The 24098-nt window shown below is 48.6% G+C and overlaps 2 protein-coding genes across 2 annotated transcripts in view; both read left to right on the forward strand.

Annotated features, from left to right (window-relative positions):
- The window catches only part of LOC119457436 (uncharacterized), a 742184-nt gene that overhangs the window by 278120 nt on the left and 439966 nt on the right, over nucleotides 1-24098 (forward strand). The gene's annotated exons all lie outside the window — the stretch shown is intronic.
- The window catches only part of LOC119457437 (uncharacterized), a 263718-nt gene that overhangs the window by 205983 nt on the left and 33637 nt on the right, over nucleotides 1-24098 (forward strand). The window contains exon 7 of the mRNA XM_037718989.2: nucleotides 19753-19823. Coding sequence (XP_037574917.1) covers nucleotides 19753-19823 — 71 coding nt within the window. The remainder of the gene's footprint in view (nucleotides 1-19752; nucleotides 19824-24098) is intronic.

A 24098-nucleotide genomic window follows, 5' to 3' on the forward strand; every position in this document is an offset into this window, starting at 1 on the left:
AGTAACTTGGAACACCTACTGAAGCAAGGTGTTTGTGTGCCTCGAAGTGTTATACAGATTCGTGCTGGTCATTCGCAATTGCTTGTTACCAACTTTAGCTACGAGCACCGACACCTGTTCCGCGGCACTTCGTTAGCGTTTGCTCACGCAGTAGCAAACGTTAACAACTGCTTCACGTCAGAAGTAGTGGATACAACAGACACGTCTCTGGGCCATCTCGACATCAATTCTGAACTGTCCACCGATAGCCAGACAGCACTGCGCAAGCTCTTGCTTGAATTCAGGACCTGCTTCGCACATTCTTCCAAGGTACGCCAGACTTCGATCATTAAACACAGGATCATCACGTACGAACCCGCCGTGGTTGCTCAGTGGCTATGGTGTTGGGCTGCTGAGCACGAGGTCGCGGGATCGAATCCCGGCCACGGCGGCCGCATTTCGATGGGGGCGAAATGCGAAAACACCCGTGTACTTAGATTTAGGTGCACGTTAAAGAACCCCAGGTGGTCCAAATTTCCGGAGTCCCCCACTACGGCGTGCCTCATAATCAGAACTGGTTTTGGCACGTAAAACCCCCATAATTTAATTTAATTTTTGATCATCACGTACGAAGACGCACGCCCGATACACCAGCAGCCTTACCGCGTGTCGGCAAAAGAACGCGAAGCCATACGTACGCAAGTCCGCGAGATGCTTGACGATGGCGTCATCGAACCTTCTAACAGCCCGTGGTCGTCTCCGGTCGTTCTTGTCAAAAAGAAAGACGGAACGCTACGCTTCTGTGTCGACTACCGCAAGCTCAACAACGTGACTAAAAAGGACGTGTACCCGCTGCCGCGTATCGACGACTCGTTAGATAGACTACGGCGTGCCCACTATTTTTCTTCTCTCGATTTAAAAAGCGGGTACTGGCAAATCGAGGTAGACGAACGCGACCGCGAGAAAACAGCCTTTGTGACTCCAGATGGGCTCTATGAATTTCGAGTGCTTCCTTTTGGCTTGTGTTCAGCCCCGGCTACTTTCCAGCGAATGATGGACACTGTCCTTACTGGACTGAAGTGGCAGGCCTGTCTTGTGTACCTGGATGATGTGGTCATCTTCTCTGAAACGTTCGAGCAGCATCTTCACCGCCTACGGAGTGTGCTAGAAGCCATCCGATCGGCAGACCTCACACTTAAGCCCGAAAAGTGTCACTTTGGTTACGAAGAGCTCAAGTTCCTCGGGCATGTAGTAAGCGCCAAAGGGGTCCGACCCGATCCCGACAAGCTTGCCGCTGTGGCCGCGTTTCCAGCTCCTGCCGATAAGAAGGCCGTCCGGCGCTTCCTGGGTTTGTGCGCCTACTATCGCCGGTTTATTAAAGGCTTTTCGAAGATAGCGGAACCCCTGACACGCCTTACGAGGGACGATACGCCATTTGTGTGGCATAATGAGCAACAGGCGGCTTTTGCTGAATTACGACAGCGTCTGCACTCAGCACCCGTTCTTGCACATTTTGACGATGATGCTGATACTGAGGTGCATACCGACGCCAGTAACATTGACCTTGGCGCAGTGCTCGTTCAGCGTCAATACAGAGTGGAAAGAGTTATAGCCTATGCAAGCCGCTCCCTGTCCCATGCCGAGGCGAATTATTTGACTACGGAGAAAGAGTGTCTCGCAGTCGTGTGGGCAATCATCAAGTTTCACCCCTACCTCTATGGTCGTCCCTTCAAAGTAGTGACGGACCACCATGCCTTCTGTTGGTTGGCAAGCATGCGCGACCCTTCAGGACGATTGGCACGGTGGAGCTTGCGGCTACCGAATTTTACGTCACCATCGTTTATAAGTCTGGCCGTAAGCACGAAGACGCTGACACACTGTCCCGCGCACCCATTGATCCTGCCAGTCAGGAAACAGAGGATGATGACGGCTTCCTGGGCTCCATTACAGTGGCGTGGCCAAGGGGGGGGGGTTGGGGGGGTTCAACCCCCCCCCCCCCCGAAATTTTTTGCACCCCCCCCCCCCCCACTAACCCACCCTTTGCTCTCGTCGCTTTGCGCTGACATATTTCAAGAAACCGGTGCTACTTTCACACTTTCGTTCCTGGGCGCTTCCGTTTGGGTTGGTAATTTACAGCGAATCATGTCTGCATGTGGAAAAAAACTGTCACGGTGTTTGTCAAAGCCTTGACACTCTGTGAGGTTTGGGCGCGAATGTGGCGGCCGCATTCTGAAACAACAAATGCGCAACAAATGAAGCAACAAAACAAATGCGGCAGCCGCATTTTAGATGAAGGCGAAAATGCTCGAGGCCCGTTTACTTAGATTTAGGTGCACGTTAAAGTCTCCAGGTGGTCGAAATTTCCGGTATACATTTCCACCGCTTCCCTTCAGGTGCCGGTTAGGCCGCGTTCGCGTAGGAACTTGGTCTCGAAGCTGGCGGAAGCGGCAAAATCTTGCAAAAATCCGCCCGCCTAGGCGGCAAAACAGGCAGAAAAACAGGCGGCGAGCCAAATTGGTCTCGGACCGATTTTTTCGCCATGGCGAAGCGGAAACGAAGTCGTTCTGCTCGACCGGAAGCTACACTAGCATGTAAACTTCAGGTCGTAACATTGAACATGGCACCAAAAGTGTAGGCTGCAATGCTGATCGACGCGATCAAGAACCACCCCTTGCTCTACGACAAGAGAAGTACTAAAACGTACTGTCAGCAATACTCGCGATAGTATTCAACGTCGCGCGACCGGAGGCGCGGCAACGAAGCCAACGGAGTCGCGTGACCCAACTTCTCGCGCTTTTGCAAAGCCAGGCGAACCCACCACCGCCGTTTCCGAGGTTTTCTTGTCTTCCGTTTATTCATTGTCCAATTCTAGAAAACAAGTAGGTAGAAGTATAAAAGCCATTTCTTCTTCCACTTCCATGACAGACAATAGTTAGGCAGATTCCTCGTTGGCGCTCCATAATTCTCCTCGCACGTGCACGGTATGTTGCAGAAGTCGCGGGGTGCTTTTCTCGTCGCGACGATAGATTGGGAGCGTAGGTCTCACGAAGGACGCGCAGGCTTTGGCGAGCCTCAACACAAAGGGCCAGCCCGGGTTTTAGCTTTGGTGTTCCCGTTGCCACTTTCGTGTCCTGGAGGCGCCGAAAATAATACGAATTGATGAAATGTTATTACAACTTGTAAATAAAAGCTATTAAAGAAATATAATCACGCCTGGGCAGCAACCTGTGACACAGCGCTACCGCGCCCGTGTGAGGAGAATTACAGAACGCCAACGAGGAATTTACCGAAGGTCGCAGATGACACGCGAAATTGCGCAAGATGATCACTTTTGATGACGGGTGGGTCAGTGAATGAACATACCGCTCGAAATAATGCGATAATGAGCGCCACCACGCCGACAAACGTACGCAGACTAGATGGATGTGGACGAAAGCGGCAGCGGCGGCCGCGGTGGTAGCAAAACAAATGTGAACTTGGACATGCGCGGAAAAGATTTTGCGGCCGCTTTGGCCTTTCCGGCCGCTTTGGCCTCTCCACCCGCTTGCCGCTTCCCAACTGTGAACGTAGCCATAGTCTGCAGCGCAGAACGTCTCTCGTTTGCGATTGCGCCCCTACGGAAGGCTGGTAGTTACTGTTGTGTTGCTGAATCCCCAACCAGCAATTGCGAAAGGCTGGTAGTTGCTGTTGTGTTGTGGAATCCCAAACCAGCAATGTGCCCACCAAAGGGTTGATGCCAGCAGTGAAATTCCACCGACTCGCAACAGAATGCACGAAACAGACAGCCGACAAGCATGGATTACATGTGCGCAGTACAGCGTAAGTAAACTCTTGTTGCAGGCGCTGACAGTTCTCGTCGGAGTTCACGCGTCCTGAGAAATTGATTATCTGCACTATGCACTGAACAAGACCGGAGTTCATTCCTGCATCACTAGTACACCAATCAGTCGAGATTCTGTGAGGTACAAGGCCGCTTCCTGTTTGCACCGGCCTAAGTGAAGCAGAAATGACTCGCACGCACTACTTAAAATGCGTACACATGCCATGACGTAAAGGCAAATGATGGCTGCACGCTCGCACACAGCGGAAGACACAGCAGCCCATGCACTTGCCACAGGAAATGCAAGGCGACGAAAGCTTCGTAAAAAAAAGCATTACTCGTTTTTGCGCGTATTTAAGTTTTCTAGCGCAAAGACGCAGCGAACAAGCTATTGCTATGGGAGTAGGTATAGCCTGGTAACACGTGCATTTTCACATGTATAGCCGTCCTTGACCTGTGAAACGCACTTCGCCCCGACGAGGACGACGCCATCCACGCTTAACGGAGATTAACAATTAATGATGTCTTCTCCGATCGGGCGGGTCGTCTCAATGATGCGTTTTTCGAAGACTGGTCCATTCAGTGGCGCGATGAGAGACGGTTGCTCCAAACGCCCACTGTACCTGTCGTACTTACTGTATTTTACTGAGCTTACATTACCTTTTACTTAATTTCTTCACAAGCACACACTAGAGCACTGCACGGGCCGATTTTTTCAGCCCGGGCCCGGCCCGGGCCCGTTATTACGTTGGGTGGCCCGCCCGAGCCCGATCAAAACTTTTTATGGCGAGACCCGGGCCCGGCCCGGGCCCGGAAATAATCTACGTTACCCGCCCGGCCCGGCCGGCCACCCCTTTACCTTAGGCCCGAGCCCGGCCCGAGCCCGGCCCGAGCCCGGCCCGAGCCCGACTCTAAACTGGCCCGAACCCGGCCCGAGACCGAAAAATAATGTTTTTCAGAGTTGAGTCGCCCGAGAATAACTCATTGCACGTTACATGCACACCACCAGAAAGCCTGAGCCCGGCCCGGGCCCGGGTCAAAAAGCACACGCCGTGTCCGAGCCCAGCCCGAGCCCAGCCCGAGCCCGTGAAAAAACAGTTCTACCCGGCCCGGCCCGGCCCACGGGCCCGGGCTTTCGGGTAAGCCCGAGCCCGTGCAGTGCTCTAGCACACACACGCGAGGGAGGAGGGGGGTCCCATGTCTTTGATATACATACATAGAGGATGCTTAAACTACCGATATTTATTATCGATCACGTCACGTAGAGGAAAGCGGACGCTTGCCCCCCCCCCCCCCCCGGTCGGGCCGATGAACCCCCCCCCCCCCCCCCCGAAAAAAATTTCTGGCTACGCCCCTGCTCCATTAGTTCATTGGACTTGATCAGACGGCAGTGTGACGACGCTGAGATTCGACCGATCATCGATCATCTATAGAGGGCCACGGCACACCCCTAACACGCCATCTGTCCCACTCGTTGACGTTATTCTGTCTACGAGACAACGTGCTTTATAAGAAGAATGCCCGTTCGACCAGCCGTGCTTACCTCCTGGTGGTTCCAAGAGACATGCGAGACGACGTCCTCTTCGCTTGCCATGACGAACCCACATGTGGCCATTTAGGCTTCTCACGGACACTCACTAGAGTAAGCGAGATGTATTATTAGCCCGGGCTTTCGGCAAGCGTCAAACAGTACGTTAAAAGCTGTCAATGCCAGCGCCGAAAGACACCATCCGTTAAGCCGGCTGGCTTACTTCAGCCAATTGTAGCACCTCACATGCCTTTCGACCAAGCCGGCATGGACATTCTCGGACCATTTCCTCTGTCTGCCGACGGCGACAAATGGGAGATCGTCGCGAATGATTACTTAACACGCAATGCTGAGACGCAGGCGATCTCCCGAGCCACGGCTTCAGAGGTAGCGCAATTCTTCATGCGCCACATCGTATTGCGTCACGGGGCTCCCTCCACTGTAATAACAGACAGAGGGACAGCATTCACAGCGCAGCTTATGGATGAAGTTTTTGAATTAAGCAACACCAGCCATCGCAAGACGACCGCGTATCATCCGTAGACCAACGGACTTACCGAGCGACTGAATAAGACGGTCACAGACATGCTCGCAATGTATATCGACGTCCAAGACAAAACATGGGATCGGATCTTGCTTTACGTGACTTTCGCGTATAACGCCGCGGTGCAAGAGACGACGCGATTCACACCATTTCGCCTTCTCTACGGTCGTGAAGTCCAGACGATGCTGGACGCTATGCTGCCGTGTCAAGACGCTGACCAATTGACAACTGACGCCGAGGAATTTGCGGGACGTGCTGAGGAAGCTCGGCAGCACGTGCGGCTGCACATCTGCCAGCAGCAGCAGACAGACGCACGACGCTACAACATCCGTCACAGGGACGTGTCCTACAACCCCGGAGACCAAGTTTGGGCGTGGACGCCAAGTGCATTTAAAATACTAGACCCCGTTTACCATCTGGATATCTGCCTCGCGACCGGTGCTTTCCGAACAAGTCCGATCCAGAGCCTCTATGTAGAGTCGAATCAGTGGTCACTCCGTCTGCAGCGTTCATATAGCAGTTTCACATATTTTCTGAGCATACGCGCGAACACTGAACATCCTTCTTATTCAACTATAAATGACGTGACCGCTGCCACACTCTTCCATAATCGGCCGGCAGCGAGAAAGCCCTTATCTTTGCGTGTGAGGAACCTCAGTGAGGAAATGGATGTTCCAGTTCTTGAACATTGTCCTATGGCTCCAGCGAAACTGTTACCACCGTGGCAGTGGCAACTCATAGATTGCGATACATCGTTTGTAGAGGTCACGAAACACGCACCAGAGGCACACATTAAAATGGATTTCCTAGAGCTTCAATCCAAGTACTTGTGTACAGAGCTTTACACAGACGGTTCTAGATCACATGCCGGCTTGTCGTATGCAGCCGTCGGCCCATCTTTCTTGGAATCCGGTGTACTGCACCCGGAAACGAGTATCTTTACGGCTGATGCCAATGCACTATTGTCGGCCGTGAATCATATAAGGAAATCAAAACTTCAAAAGCAATTATATTTACAGACTCTCTAAGCGTCGTGAAAGCCCTGATGTTGCTCAGCAAAAACAAAAATCCTGTACTAACTGAGCTCTATTCCATCCTATGCAGAGCGTATATATCAAACCGGCATGTCACTATATGCTGAGTGCTGGGTCATGAGGCATTGAGGGTAATGTGCGAGCAGACCAAATGGCCACATCAGCTATATCGCACGCTACTAATCATACAGTTGCTGTTCCTGCAACAGACTTGAAAGCTTTCTTGCTTAAGGAACTGCGAAGCCACTGGCAACGCTTTTGGGATGCGGACAGAAATAATAAGCTTCACTTGATTAAGCCACAGTTAGGTTTCTGGCCCTCAGCTATACGAAAACACGGCGAACTGATGTCCTGTTCTGTCGTCTCTGAATAGGACATACATATGGCACCCACATTTTTTTGCTGACTGGTGATGAACCACCAACCTGTGGTAGATGTGGTGAGACGCTGACCGTAATCCATGTCCTCGTGGAGTGTCGGAAAGCCGAAACAGAGAGAAAGAAATATTTTCCACAAGCGTACCGATATCATGTCCCTCTTCATCCCATTATGTTTCTTGGTGAAGAACCGCTTTTTAATGCCAAAGCAGTCGTCGATTTTTTGAACGATGTGATCCTGCATGTTATTAGCCCAATAAGTTCGTAGCGCATCCTCTCTCCAGAGGATGCCGCTGTGATAGTAGTTTTTTATAGCACATGCCTCCAGGCCCTTGTGGTTCAAGGGCTCTGTTTAGGCAGTAGTGCTTCTTGCCAATTACTGCATCTTAAATATTTTAAAGATCGTGTCATTCTTTCTCAATACATTCTACATTTCATAGTATACCTCATTAGTCATTGCCATGATTTTAGTACATGTATATTTTACATGTACTAAAATTTTTAGGCCCCATTAGAGCGATTATTTTTAGGCCCCTTTAGAGCCACGCCTCATCTACTTCTCACAATTCATCGCTCCACTGCAAACTCACAAACACTGGCATGGCGCTCTTTGGCCATAACTGGCCCTTGCGCTATAAAACACCACACATCATCATCAAACGAGAACATCCGGGCATCGTTACGAGAACAAAACGAGATCATCCGGGCAACCAGTCAAAAGTTAAGAAAATGTGGTCTCTAGCCCCCAATCCTTTGTACAGGACGGCAATACATACGCTAGTTACTTCCCAAACAAGTTACAAAAAATATTGCTTCTTAGTTCTTCCTAATATTTGTTCATAATGTGACTCAAGCTGTAACTTCTAGCACGCTGTAGTTTTATTTGTCATTTCCTATTGTTACGTTCAGAGGGCAGATACAGACTACCATACACTTGATTGTCATCTTTTGCCGCTGAGACAGGGTTGCCTGTGCTCTTTTCAACCCCAGCGGTGCGCGAGTTCCGCGCGCGGGTTTTCGCCTCCTTCTTCGACAGGCGGCGCCACGCTGCGTGACCAGGCCGGCAGCGTCCGGCGCGCCGCGGATGGTTGTGTTTGTATGGTGTGGTGGGGTGTGACCTTGCGAACCTGCACTATGCCCATTTTGAGATTGTGGCTGTTATCATCTCCAACCAATCTGCCTTTGCCGGTAGCCATTTGATGCTTACATCTACTCTCGATTACGGGAGAGCCAGCATTTTTTAAACAGAAGTTTATGTTGTCTTTTTTATGACATGTTTTCCTTATTTTTACCTGTAATTCCTCAGTATAAAGACGCATTTTTTTACAGTGTACCCGATACGGAAAAGTGAGGGCAACAGGCCCAAGAAAGACATGGTCTTCAAAATTCAAGGCTTGTATGCGAGAACTGCTTAGAGTGCATCGTTGTGACGTTCCAACTCGCTGTTATTGCGATAGCAATTAAATGGACACTCCAGGTGCATTTTAGGGGCGAAGCTCCTTAGGGTGTGGGTCGTTCCCTCCTCTGTAGTACACGAGGAATAAGGATTATAAACAGGGATAAGGCGGCCTCGTCATCCTCGGCGGGTTAGTTTTAAAGGGTTAGTGGAGTGACGTCACGTCGATGTCGGCTGTGAACGGCTGTAAAGGGAGAGACTGAAAAGAAAATGAGCGCTGGCGCTTGACTGGCTAGGCGCGGTTTCTAAGACGAGGGGACAAGAGCGGGAGAGCGAGAAAGCGGCAGAAAAAGAAAAGAAACATTAAAGAAAAAAAAAGAAAAAAAAACGTCAGAGGGGTTGGGGGAGCGAGTGGCGAGTGAGCGTTCGGAGGTGTCGTGGTCGGCGTGCGTTTGGGGTCCCTGAAGAGCCGGTCAGTGTGCAAGTGACAATACGAGTTGAAAGCATGACTTGAGTAGCGTAGCATCAAGGCATCGGGTAATTTTGTGGTTGACAGGGAGCAGCCTGGTCCGTCAAGGGACGTTAGCCTCACTAGTTCGCCGTAGGCGTCGTCGCGGCGGTATACAGAATTGGCGAGACCCTGTGTGGTCAAGGCGCCGAAAAGGTATCCTGGCGTCTGGGATTTTGGACTGTCTCGGTGCGGATCTTGTGTGGAGAAAAAAAAAACGGCACAGGAGGGTGACAGTGTAGAAAAAATATAATTACAAATTTAAACATGGGGGGGGGGGGGGGGGGGGAGAGACAGGTGTACCTGGAAAAACGCTCGTATGGTTGATCAATGCGTAAAAGCATGGAGGACGATAATAAATTGAGTGGTAGGGGAGATGCAGGGAAGAACTGGAAATGGAAGAATAGGTGAGATTGGAGGGGAAAAAAAACGGCACAGGAGAGTGACAGCGGAAGAAATATAATTTGAAACATAAACACGAAGGGGACAGGTGTACCTGGAAAAGCGTTCGTGTGGTTTATCAATGAGTAAAAGCATGGAGGAGGATAATAAATTGAGTGGTAGGGGAGATGTAGGGAAGAACTGGAAATGGAAGAATAGGTGAGGTTGAGCATTGAGATTAGCTGGAGGTTTAACTTGTTTTGCGCCTTTGTTAATGGTATAACAATTTAAGGTTTATGTTACTGCTTTTAGCGATTCTAAGTTGCCACGTGATAAATTCATCCCTGTCGGGTGCAGGCATTTAAACTTGTGTATGAGGTATGATTCTGTATATTTTCTCTCGCGAGGTGAACGAAAATTTGTTTGTAGTATATAGAGTCTTGCTTCATCAAATATATGGCCGTGCTCATTGAAGTGGCTGGCTACTGCTTTAGGTGAATTGTCTTTTGTATCTGCGCGATGGCCGTTGAGTCTCGTGTGCATTTCTTGTCTAGTCTCACCTATGTATTGCTTGTTACAAGCGGCACATTCTAGACAGTAGACTACGTTGCTTGACGTGCAAGTGAAATTCGAAGTTACCTTGTGAATGTAATCTGACGCTGTACATTTTACTGTAGTAGTAGATTAATATGTTTGCATGTGTAACACCTGGAGCGGCCACAGGGACCGGATGTTGGCTTCGTCTTTGTCCTTAGTTTGGCGTGTACAAGAATGTCCTTGAAATTACTGTTCCGTCTGTAGGCTACTCTGGGCGGGTCGGGAAAGATCTTATTAAGTTTCTGGTTGCTGGTGAGAATTGGGTGGTATTTACTGATGATATTGTTCACGTTGGGGAGTGCGTTTGAGAATTTAGTAGTAAGAAGAGGCGTTGTTGTCCTTGTGATCTTAGGGCGGGGTTTCAGGACCTTGGCTCGATCAAGCTTGGTTGCAGCGGTGTAGGCTTTTTGAAGGGCAGTGTTCGGGTAGTTCCTGCTTGATAGGGTTTCCTTAAGGTGATCGAGTCTGTCTATGTAGTCATGGTTTTCAACGCAAATGCGACGAAGTCGTGTGGCTTGGCCTTTAAAGATACCTTGTTTGCAATGTCTGGGATGGTGGCTTGTATAATCTAGGTACTGTTGTTTATCAAAAGGTTTTCTATACAGCGTTGTCTTTAGTGTCCCATTATCAATATATATTGTTGTGTCAAGAAAGTTTATGCGCTCATTTGAAGATTCCGATGTGAATTTTATTGTTGTGTGAAAAGAATTTAGGAAAGTTACAAATTTATCTAAGCTTTCCTGACCATGTTCCCATATTATGAATATGTCGTCTATGTATCGTAGGTATGTGTGGGGCTTGTGGGCGCAACGAGATAGGAAATCCGTTTCTAGAGTACCCATAAATACGTTCGCGTAGGTTGGTACAAAAGGAGTGCCCATACTTGTCCCGTGTATTTGTAGATAGTAATTTTCCTCAAATTCGAAGTAATTATATGTCAGAACTAATTCAAGAAGAGACAAGTATACTTCAATAGAGTGTTGTGCATTGTGTTTGGACAGCGTTTCTTTTATCGAGTTTAAACCATCAGGGATTGGAATGTTGGTGTACAGGGCCGTGACGTCTAGTGTTGCGAGAATTATATTTTGCGGTAGTGCGCCTCTTGTATTAATGTCCTCTATAATTCTGAGTAGATGGGGGGTATCTTGTACAAATGACGCAAGTGTTTTCGGAAAGTCACCAAGGAAGTGGTTAAGAAATGTGGAGAGGCTTTCTGTCGGGGTGTTGTTGTTCGATACTATCGGACGCCCTGGGATATTAGCGGTGTGACGTTCAGTGGGTGGAATTTTATGAATTTTCGGAAGGAGGTAGAAGCGTCCTGCAGCTTTGTTGCTTGGTTTAAGAAATTTGAATTCTGGCGGTGTTATCAATTCATCATCCAAAAGTGATTTCAGCCTGTTGGTAATTTTCAGTGTGTATGGTAACGTCGGGTCGTTGTCTAGCTTACGGTAATGTTCAGGGTTGTTTAGCTGTCTGTAAGCCTCGTGCTTGTACTTATCTATCGGCCAAATAACTATACTTCCACCCTTATCTGCTTCCTTAATGACAATGTCGTTCCGGCAACTAAGATTTGAAATGATACGATTCTCTGATAAAGTTATGTTTTTAGGTCGCTTAGCTGTCTTGGATTGGCTTATAATTTCTTTAGTGACAGTTTTAAGGTATAGGTCGAGTTCTACGGCTTGTTCTGGTTCAGGAGTCCAAGTAGATTGGGCTCTAAGTGGGGTCGTCCCGGTGTCTGGTACGTTGTTGTCGGCGAAAAAATGTCTTATTCGCATTCGTCGGGAAAATTCCGAAAGATCCTTGTGAAGCTCAAATTCATTTATTGTGTTGTTCGTGGGACAAAAGTTTAGGCCCTTGCTAAGTACGTCTATTTCTTCCCTACTTAATGTTTTTTAAATGTCTACAACATTAGACTGATTTAATTTTGGGGAGCCTTCAGCCACGTCTGGTATTTGTAGATTCGAGCTCCCTTTTGTTGGCGTGAGGTAGCCGTTTGCCTGGAAGGTTGTTTTCTGATAGAAGTTCGCTTTCTTCCTCTGTTTTTGAACCAGTTTTCGAGACTGTGCTTCATGGTACTGTTCTAAATCTTTCGTCTCATCCGGTGTCAGAGCTATGTTCTGAAGTCTATGGCTAAAACTTTCCAGTTGTTCTTCGCAGTGTTCCGTGAGTATATTCAAAAGTTAGAAGGAAGCATTGTTTAATGTTAATTGTCTGCCAGTTTGCACGATGATGGGGTGGGAGTGTTCCTAGAGCTGGTATAGCCTTCAGGGTTAGTCCCTTGGGGATTATATTGTTCTGTGTGCAGTCTGTGTACGTTTTCAGATGGAAAGTGTAACTCACGCGTTTCTTGGTAAGTTTTCTAGCCTGCAGAAATTCTGTACTGCGTGGCTGAGAGTGGTTATTAACTTGCAATGACTGTCATTTATTTGCCTTTTGGCGGGTAGATCTGCGTGTCGTTTGCTTCTGTTTGGCAGGTTTGTTTCCGCATGCCTCACTTAGTTCCACCTCTGTTTCTGTTTGAGTCTTTGCGTGTGCAGGCGAGCGTGTGGATGTCTGTGTGAATGTTTCGGTTATGGATTTTGTGTTGTCTGTGACAGTTGTGTCTGTTTGTACTGCCGTTGCGCGTGCAGGCGAGCGTGTGGGTGTCTGTGTGAATGCTTCGGTTATGGATTTTGTGTTGTCTGTAACAGTTGTGTCTGTTTGTACTGCCGTTGCGTGTGCAGGCGAGCGTGTGGGTGTCTGTGTGAATGCGTCGGTTATGGATTTCGTGTTGTCTGTAACAGTTGTGTCTGTTTGCACTGCCGTTGATTTCGTCTTTGGAATAACGTGTGCGCGGTGGCTCGTTTCACAGAGTTCTCTGTGTGCCCGAAGTGACTGTTGCAGTTGAGTTGTGCGGGGTGGCACTGTCGGTAGGGTTGGATTTACAGAGTGTTTTTCTGTATTTGTCCTTAATAAAGGATTTGATGTGTTCGGAAGCTAGATGTATTCCTCTGTGGTTTAGATGGAAGCCATCCCAAGCTAGGTGTTCATGCGGTGCTTCGTGTATTTCTGCGTGGTGTATTGTGTCGACGTTCTTGTGGACGCGTTCTAAGTTAAAGATTAACGAGTTGAGTTTGTTGATTTCCTCATTGTGTTTCATGAGCCTGTTAGTTTGGTGGATTAGTGGTCGGTGTTTGTTTTGTAGACGGGGAGCAACCGTTGTCACGGTTATGTGTGCGTTTGGGCGAGCTGTTTGTATGGTGCGTATTACGTCGTTCATGGACTCGATCGTTTCCGTGGCGTTGTGTGTGTTGAGGTTGTTAGTGCCTACATTGATGATGAAGTGTGTGGTGTCCACTGGCGTGTCACAAACTAATGGAAGAATATCTGATGTTTGCGCCCCGCTCAAATGTCTTATGTACTGCGCGTGTGGTCCTGGTGGAAAGTATTGCTTCAGGTACTTGTACTGGCTATCTGCAAGGATCGCTACATGTGCAAAGGATAACAAGGGGCACTTACCCTGTTCCGTCATTGTCAGCTGGTCTGGAAATCCAAAATCAAAAAATATGGCTGACTAATGGAGTAGCACACGAGGAATAAGGATTATAAACAGGATAAGTAGTAGAAGTATGTAGCCACCTCTAGTTTATGAATTGCTCAATAGATGGCGTTGTGTGTCCGTACGTGAAAGAGACGCCGAAGCGTGTCGTCAGGCTGCTACCTCTAGTTTATGAATTGCTCAATAGATGGCGTTGTGTGTATATGCAGGGTGGTCGCAAGCAGGAAAAAAAAAAGTCGCAGTTTCACCTGAAAGGCGAAGCATCAATTGCGATAGCAAATTTGGAGAGAGCTATACGGAGTAATGATATTAGCTTTATCAGCTGTATAAACTTGGACATGCAGCAGCACCGGCAACACGCAGAACTGTTGTCGACGCCGTCGGCGTTTTGCCCGCGTTCGCTCAAAATGCGTGCGGCGTTGGTGACCGTTGCCAGAGCCTCTGACATAAATAGGCACTTGGTGCCGCAGCTAAACGTCGCCTCCCTTCCCTCCCCCTCCCCCCCTCTCCCACGGCCTCTCGCGCGTCGGAAGAAGGCGCGTTTGCTCTACATATATGGTGATTGTAAAGGAGGAAAGAGACGCCTACTTCTGCAGCCCTTAAGCGAGCACGGCGCAGAACGCGCGTTTGTTCTCCGCCGTGCGTTCACTCCCGTGAAAGCGCGCGCCCCTCGCGCCCTTTCACTCGCACATACAGCGTTCGGCGCGCGGCGACGATTTCATCTCCATTGACGTCATACGGAACCTCACGGCGACGGCGACGGCGACGCGACGGCAGAAATCTGCTTTTGAGTGTCCATATAATTGCTACCGCAATAAAATGGCTGGAAATTCAAACGCAACTGAATGATGAAGCGATTAGCGTGTACGCCTTGACCGAAACGCATCTACGAGATTTGGAGCAGCCGCCTGTTATTGACAACTTTGTATGGGCAGGGTGCAACAGAATGACCGGGTCAAGGAAAGGCGGAGGCGTAGGCGTACTAATTAGGCGAGGTCTGAAGTGGCGAAGGGTAAACGAGACATGTAAAGAGCATTTATGGATTAGTGGTACATGGCAAGGTAAAAAGACGTGGCTGGGAGTAGCTTACCTATGGACAGGTAGTGATAGCAGAGAAAAAAAATAAGGAATTGGTCGATTGCATTAGAAGCGATATTAATGAGTTCAGTAACTCGGGCCAGGTGATATCAGTGGGAGATATGAACGCGCACATGGACGATTTAGACGGATATACTGATTACAACGGCTCTCTAGTGCTGGATTTGTGTGATGAACAGAACCTTATAGTAGTTAACAGGGAGAATAAGTGTCATGGACAGGTAACGTGGCAATGCGGAAACAGGCAGTCATGTATCGACTACGCCTTAGTCTCAGAAATGGTCTACGAACAACTAGACCAAATGATAATAGGCGAAAATGGAAAAAATAGCCTGGGAAGCGATCATAGACGTTTAGCATTAAAGTTTGGGCGAGATACCAGCGCAGAACATGAACCAATAGCCTCAGAGTTTTTACAAATGAATGACGAGCAAATAACAGAGATCGCAAACAACATAGAGAAGAAAATTGAGGCTTTTCCTACAGCAGTCTGGGAATATAAGGAACTGGTGGAGGTTATGCAGCATGAAATAAGGCGGACACAGCAAAACAATTGTTGGATTGGAAAGAGGAAACCACGTAAGTGGTGGAACAAGGAAATTAAACAAGCTATAGAAGAGCGTAAAGAGGCGTCTAGGGTTCATCGAGAAGCCAAAAAGTTGGGATTACAAGAAGAAGAGGTGCTCCTTAGATGGAATACATACCGAGAAAAGAAAAGGGTTGCGAGTGAGCTCGTGCAAGAGAAAATTAAATGCGCAAGTGAACGTTGGGCGCATAACATTCACAAAAGAGACAAAGGCGCCCCAAAAAGATTCTGGAACCATATAAAAGCACTCGGAGCTCCAACTAGAAACTCGCAAACGCCTATAAGGGATGAAGACGGTAACATCTATGAAGGCGATGATGCACTGCGGTACATCACAGACGTTATCAGGCATAACTTCGGCACGAGAAAAAAAGTTGTCGCAGTTTCACCTGAAAGGCGAAGCATCAATTGCGATAGCAAATTTGTAGAGAGCTATACGGAGTAATGATAGTAGCTTTATCAGCTGTATAAACTTGGACATGCAGCAGCACCGGCAACACGCAGAACTGTTGTCGACGCCGTCGGCGTTTTGCCCGCGTTCGCACAAAATGCGTGCGGCGTTGGTGACTGCTGCCGGAGCCTCTGATATAAATAGGCACTTGGTGCCGCAGCTAAACGTCGCCTCCCTTCCCTCCACGGCCTTTCGTGCGTCAGAAGAAGGCGCGTTTGCTCTACATATATGGTGATGGTAAAGGAGGAAAGAGACGCCTACTTCTGCAGCCCTTAAGGGAGCACGGCACAGAACGCGCGTTTGTTCTCCGCCGTGCGTTCACTCCCCGTGAAAGCGCGCGTCCCTCGCGCCCTTTCACTCGCACATACAGCGTTCGGCGGTGCGCGGCGACGATTTCATCTCCATTGACGTCATACGGAACCTCACGGCGACGGCGACGGCGACGGCGACGCCGATGGCAGAAATCTGCTTTGGAGTGTCCATATAATTGCTATCGCAATAAAAGCGTAGTTCAGACAACAGATCCAGCAACAACAGAGAGGCCTGAGAGATCAAAATTTAGCATAGAAAGCTTTTATTGGAAAAAGGCAGCAGAAAATGTCCCTAACAACACGGCAGCAGGGCCCGATGAAATCCCAATACAGCTAATCAAAAACCTCGGTCCAAAAAGCAAGGCACTGCTGACTAATGCCATAGAGCAAGTGATTAGAACAAAGAATATTCCCGTTGGATGGCGTGAAAGCAAGATGAATCTCATCTATAAAGGCAAAGGAGATAAGGATAAGACGAGCTCGTACAGGCCAGTTACAGTAACGTCGGTGATATATAGAATGACAATGCAAGCCATAAAATTAGAACTGTCGAAGTGGGTGGAGGAAAACGGTGTATTGGGGGAACTACAGAATGGGTTCAGGCCAGGCAGACGCTTAGAAGACAATATGTTTGTACTAACTCAGCGCATAGAGATTTCAGTAGCTCAGAAAAGACCTTTATGGATAGCATTTCTAGATATTAAAGGAGCTTATGACAACGTAGACAGGGAATTGTTGTGGGATATTCTTCAATACGAAGGCATAGATGACGATTTCGTGGAGCTGCTGAGGGAGATATATCGAGACAACCAAGTACAAGTGGCATGGGAAGGCCGAAAAGGAAATGAAATGGTGGGAATTCACCAAGGATTGAAGCAAGGATGCCCTCTGTCACCATTGTTGTTCACGCTTTACGTCAAGGGCATAGAAAGACGACTGGAAAACAGCGAATTAGGTTTTGATTTATCCTACATGCATAATGGACAAATGGTGCAACAGAAGGTCCTTGGACTGATGTACGCAGACGACACTGTGCTACTAGCAGACAATAAAAAAGATTTACAGATACTGGCGAATATCTGTGGGAACGCAGCGACAAATCTAGGCCTTAAGTATAGCACAGAGAAATCAGAGATTATGATCTTTAATGAACATACGAGTAACTTCGTGGTGTCAATTCAACAGCAAGTAATACCCATAGTGAAGCAATATAAGTACCTCGGCGTACACATAAACGAAGGAAAGAATTACTCAAGCAACCACCAAGATAATCTGAAAATAAAAGGGAAGCGTAATGCAGCAATAATGAAACACAGAGCACTGTGGGGCCACAATAAGTATGAGGTGGTGCGTGGAATCTGGAAAGGAGTAATGGTGCCAGCGCTAACATTCGCAAATGCCATTATATGCTTAAAATCGGATATATTGGCGGGTTTGGAAGTTAACCAAAGATCAGTAGGCCGGTTGGCTTTGGGAGCACACGGTAATACGACAAATGAGGCAGTGCATGGTGACATGGGTTGGGCCTCTTTTGAAGTCAGAGAAGCACAAAGCAAAATTAGTTTTGAGGAAAGGCCCAGGAACATGGATGAAAATAAATGGGCGGCTAAAGTGCACAAGTATCTCTACATGAAAAGCGTGGACACAGAATGGAGGAAGAGGTCAAGGAAGTTGGCAACCAAGTACAGGATAATCGAAACTGTAAATAGACAACCAGGGGTCATCAGAAAGAAAGTGAGAGAAATAGAGACCGTGAATTGGATGCAAAGAATGGAAACGAAAAGGACAATGGAGATTTACAAGAATGAGAAGAAAGAAATTAGAAGGGAAAATCTGTACGATAACACAAAGGGCAGTGCCTTGCTATTTGAGGCTCGAGCCGGTTGCCTAAGGACGAAAACATATCGGAACAAATATTCGGAACTAGATGAGACATGTGTATGTTGCAGTAAAGATCCAGAGACCACTCAGCACATCCTAATGGAATGCGACGGGATCCACCCAGCGAGAACCGTAGGTAACGTGCAACTCCCAGAAGCGCTTGGGTTTAAAGTGGAAGGAAACATAAACAGATCAGCCGTAGAGATCAGCAAGAGACGACTAGAGTACTGGTGGAAAAAAAGCAGGGAAAAGATGGATACGACCTCATCTCTTAAAATCATAGGCAGCGGTACAAGGTAAATTTTTGAAAAAGAAAAATAATGAGAGGTATACAAAAATGCTAGATAAAGAACATGTATAGTATACCTGATTAAATCAAGCAGGCTAGGTGACTATTTGTCGCCGCCCCGTTTCAAAGGGGATGCCAATAAATCATCATCATCATCATCATCATCATCTTGGAAATAATATCACTGATAAGAAGAAAAGGCGCTCGCTCTTGGCGCGCTTTCTCTTTCGCTCGGAGTCGCCGGATGGAAGACAAGGCGGCGGAGCGACGAGCGCGCAAGGCGGCGGCAGTGCGCGCTCGCAGACAGAATCCGGCCGTGCGAGAACGAGAGGCCGAAGCGTGTCGTCAGGCTGCTCGGCGACGCCGGGAAAACCCCGCAGTGCTAGAACGGGAGGCCGAAGCGGCACGGCAGCGTCGCGAAGATCGAGCCGTTCGAGAACGGGAGGCCGAAGCGATGCCGACTCAGATGCATATCGTTAGACCATCCGAAACCAACCACCATCAGGGGAACTTGCATCGATGTAGTGTTTGCCAACTTTACGTTAACACCCATACAAGAACCACTTTCCCTGCATTTCACCGATCACAAAGCGGTGATAATGAAGGGACCACGTAAACCAACAGTACAATAAAAGTTTGATGTTTAATATATACACGGTGTTTCACACTCTTTATATGATGCACTGGGCGAATTTCACGGAAGAGTTTCACGGTTTACCGATGATTCCCTCCGGAGCTTCGCCTCACTCATCATCATTCACCCCGTGGATATGCTGCGATTTTTTTACTGTCGCCGTCGTAGTGAGCTTCCATATAAAGTGCAAGGGTGATAAAATCGTCGCCGCGCGCCGTATGCTGTATGTGCGAGTGAAAGCGTGCGAGGTGAGTCGGCGATCGCGGCTCGATCTCTCGGACGCAAGGGAGGGAAGCGGCAAGGAAACGCGCTGTCTTGCGTCGTGCGCGACGGTCCGGGTCGAGGGTCGTTCCACTACGGGCGGCCCGGGCGTCCGCGCTCGCTTGCTGGGGCCGCCGTATCTTGAAAGCCATCTGAGTCGGGAACACAGTCCGCCGTGCGCTGTGTTTTCGCGGCTTAATTCGCGTTGATGTTAGACGCATCACGAAAGTCAATTCGCTCGCTGCTGCTGCAGCGCTTCCTCACTAGTGTCCTGACAGCGAGTTTCGGCGGCCATCGAGTGAGATGTGTTCATGTTTGCTTGTGCGCGCATGACATCATGCTTGTTCATTTAGTTAGTATGCCTATGTTTACAACTTTATATGGCCGATAAAACTACTATCCTTACTTTGTATAGCTGTACATTAATTGCTATCGTATTCGATGATTCGCCTTTCGGGCGAAACTACGAATTTTTATACCTGAACAACAGCACAGGTCCTTCCTCATTTCTGCCTCTGCTGTAATCTACTGCGCAGGTCCGGAGTGGGATTTGGTGGTGATACCCAGGGCCGTAAGACCACCGTCCCCCGTGCTGCCTTCCAAAGAGGTGAGTCGTCGACATGTCACTCTTCGCAGTTCAACAGGGAGCCCGTATAATATCAACGGCTACAGTTATGGAGCACGAAACGCGTGTTATAGGATGTGGTTGTCCACACGAGGGAATAGGAGATGCATTACGGATAGGTGGGAGATAGAGTACCAAATTCATGGCTGAAGGTATAAACAAGAATTACTCCGTAATTGAGGAAGTATCATCAGCACTCTGCGCTCTTTCGTGGTCGATGATGATATTTATATGCATCCCATTCTAAACAGATAGCTGCCTTGCCGGCTTGAGCTAATCAGGTATTATATGCATATATTGCAGTCCCGTATTTTGCCCATATCATCTTGATCGTTTCTCTCTTTTTTAATGTCTATATCTCTATATTGTACAATTACCTACGCCTGTAACGACTCCGGCTTTGTCAATCCCTTCCCTTCCATTCTCTCTCTCTTTTTTTTTTCACCAATAAACGCATCTTGCTTATATCGACTGTTGACCAGGCAAATGGGCCCTGATACACTTTTTGAACGTAGTAAAAAAACGTTTCGGATCTGTAGGCGAGGCTCCTATGAAAATCATGAGCCATTTCTGTGAAAGAGGATGAGCAGCGAAGCTGTTTAGCGGGTAGGCGCGTTGCTCCTCGGGAGTCCGGACTATAGATGGTTTCAGTGTTTATAAACAAACCTCGCTTGCCGCTGATTGGTTGCCCCATCGGAACTTCTAACTTCCTGCAGGAGAGCTAGAAGCACTTCCGGCTATGTTGTTTGAAGAAATGCGCGACGTGAGGCCGGCGTGTCGATGTTTGCACTGCTTGGTGGAATCTGTGATGAGCTGATTCTACATCGTGAATATTGTCGAGACGACGAGCGACTACTTTAAGGCGCTTAGCACCGAAGCAAAAGATCGGTATCGCCAAAAGCTGATGTTTAGAGGCAGAGAGCTGCCCGATGCGCTGGACGATGATGTCGTGCGATTTTCGTTTTCGCCGGGCTCCAAACACCTTCCCTCAGTTACAACCCCGAAGCAACAAGCGGAGCATCTTAGTGAGGACATGCAATGAACGCAGACTGTTGTCTTCAAGGCAGGTAATGGGACTGCCGAAAGCTAGAAAAACTTTAATGGCAATTTTTTCTTTCTGGGGTTTTACGTGCCAAAACCAGTTCTGATTATGAGGCTCGCCGTAGTGGAGGGTTCCGGATTAATTTTGACCACCTGGGGTTCTTTAACGTGCCCTACAACACAAGCACACGGGCGCTTTTCCATTTCGCAATGACACTTATATTGCTGCAAGATGGAGGATGAAGTGGTAAGCTAAGCATGTGTACATGCACATGTTTTCTGCGTCATATGCCTTGTTTCTGCTTTTCAATATGCATTCACAAATAACTGTACATTCTCAAAAGTCGTTTAATGCAAGAAACCTAGGTCGACTGAAATGGGACTAACTTAAATGCTCACGAATTTACCACACTTATAACAAAATGAAACCTGTAGTGTTGGGAACGAGATTGCAATCCATAATTGGCCTCCGTTAATTCGTGAATGCTTTTAGAATGTGGCCGAAACTTCCTACATGCATGCACGGAAATCGCTAACTTTTCTGCGATTCTGCTCTGCGATACCGATACGAATGCTCACATGCCGCCGCGGTGGTTCAACGGTTACGGTGCCCGGTTGCTGACCCGAAAGACGCCGTTTGGGCCCCGGCTGTCGCATTTCGATCGAGGCGAAATGCTAGAGGTCCGCATACTGTGCGATGTCAGTGCACGTTAAAGAGCCCCAGGTGGTCGAAATTATCCGGAGCCCTCCACTGCGGCGTCCGTCATAGTCCGAGTCGCTTTGGGACGTTAAACATGATAAACCAGTGCGCACATGTACCTAGGTAGTAAAGCTGCACAAGTGCACTTGTGCCCCAGATACGAAAAAAAATTTTAAATAAAACGGCGGCAGCATGGCACCCGCTAAACAATAATTTTAACTCATGTTCGTAGCATGGCGATCCACGCCGAGGCAAGGAACTGGACTAGCGGGCAAACTCGAGGCGAGAGTCGAGCTTCTCTCGCGTGAGTTACACGACATACGGCCAGAACAATCGTGCAGTAGCACTTTTATTATTCAGCATTATAGCAGTCCGGCTACTCCACGTAGTAACGTACCTTGGATGAAGTGAGCAGAGCAAATCTGGGAGCTCTTGGTAGGCTCCCAGATTTGAAAAACACCGTTGAGGAGTAAACGTAATGAAAACAGTCGATGCTCCAAGAGCTACTCGCCGTCACAAAACATACTGAATGCCACAAGTCGCACTTATATCGATATACCCGAAAAATAACACAGAATATGCGCAGGACGAGCGCGCGAGCGAACAAATACCAGCAAAAACGAGCAAAAGGAACGGCTACCGGAAGTTTCCTAGGGGCGCCGGATGCCGGCGCACAGCGTTGCTAGAGCGCGGTGGCGCTGGATGAAACTGTCTATACGCGGCCTCCCCATTAGGACGACAGAAGCGAAGAGAAATTCAAAATGAAGAACGGTAACTATAGTCTGTGGTTTTTTATATGCATTTGCGTGGACGACGGCACCGCTGCCCCGAGGATCCGGAGAAAACTAGACACGCGGGACGTTTCGAAGGCACCGCCACCACGGGAGAGCGGTAGGAAACTAGATAAAGAGAGTGTGATTGTGAAGAGGAAAATGTGCTATTTTCTGCAGCCCTTTAGGGAGCACGATTCAGCGCCTTGAGTAAGCAGAGGGGGATATAGAGAAGAAAGAAGGTCGACGCGATTACACAGCCCTTGACTCTCAGTGGCACCTAGGCGGCGCGTTCAGAATGTACACGACAGCCCCGTGTCCTCCAGGAACGTGAGAAGGTGCCTGAAGGCAGAGCCTTGGTGGCGGCCGGAAAACAGCAGCTGCGATGCCGAGACCGTATGCTCCTCCCATGCGTCGGAATGACGGGTAGAGAGAATCCCTCTCTTTGGACAAAGCGGGGCAGAAAGAAAGTAGATTGTCGATTATTTCGTCCTCGCCACACGCTGAGCAGGCCGGGGCGGAACTCAGGCCTTTGTTGTACTTCCGGGACGCCGTCCAGGAGCAGACAATCTGGAGGCGCAGCAGGAGAGACCGCTCCTGCCTTGTGAGGCCGCGATCAGGAAGTGGAAGGAGAGGGCGACCGCTGGCGACGCGCCGATCCGGGTGGGGCGCCGTTAGGTGCTGCTGCAACGTGTACCTTGCATAGTCGAAGGCCGTTACAGCGGTGCTGACTAGTACCGTGGCATGGTGTACTGCCTCCTCGTTGCCCTGGATGTCGACGTGAGAGGGGAGCTACTGCAGCGACAGCTTCAGGCCACTTGAAACAAGGGCACGAAGCTTTTCTGCCTGCAGGGCAACGCCAAGGCCGGCGGTCTTCGGTCAATGAAGAGCCAGGAGCGCCGCTTGCGAGTCGCAGAGGATCACAACCGGAAAATCCGGGGATCCTCCGCCAGCCGGTCCGCAGAGATGGAGGCCAGTCACCTCAGCAGCGCTGGAGCTTGCTGCGAAAAGCAGCCGGCCCACTCGCGAGTGCTGGGATTTAGATACAAGGTCAATTGACATGGTCGCGAAGGCGAGGCTGAAATACTGGTCTAAGCCAACGAGCAGTGACATCAATTATGGTCGTGCGATTGAAGCGCGACTACATCTCGCGGGGCTGAGCACTAGTTGTTGAAATGTATGCATCCATTACATCTCCGATGGAAAGATTTGAAAAAGTACAGACAACTCCATTAGAATAGGAAAATGTGAAGTCACAGGCTGTTTGCTTCCATCCACGAATAATTATGAATACGAAACTGTGCAGGCTTTCTAAAGTTTGCTCGTGGTGATGCGTTCTGAGATATGCGGAGATTCTATTGCCGTATTTACCACTGTAATGTCGTCAAAACTCTTTTATGCGTAGCCATATAAAGTAATGGCTATATGTATAATTAATTAAATTGTAATTACAATTTTAATTAAATTAATTAAAAATTTAATTAAAATTTTAATTAATTACAGCGGAAGCACTGCAGCGAGAGGTTGCACAGCTCAGGCAACACAGGCACAAGGCTCGTCGTCGTCGTCGTCTTTCTCGAAGAAGTGCACACTGCTCGTTCTTCTTCAGTACAATTATCTCCCCGGAGAAAAGGAGCCGTCCCGGCGACTTACGGGCAGGATAGCACAGGGGGGTCGAAGTAAGGCTTTAGCCGCTGAACGTGCAGGATTTCACGCCCTCGACGGCGCTGATCCGAAGGTGGCTCA

This window comes from Dermacentor silvarum, chromosome 7 (genome assembly GCF_013339745.2).
Source record: "Dermacentor silvarum isolate Dsil-2018 chromosome 7, BIME_Dsil_1.4, whole genome shotgun sequence".
Lineage (NCBI taxonomy): Eukaryota > Metazoa > Arthropoda > Arachnida > Ixodida > Ixodidae > Dermacentor > Dermacentor silvarum.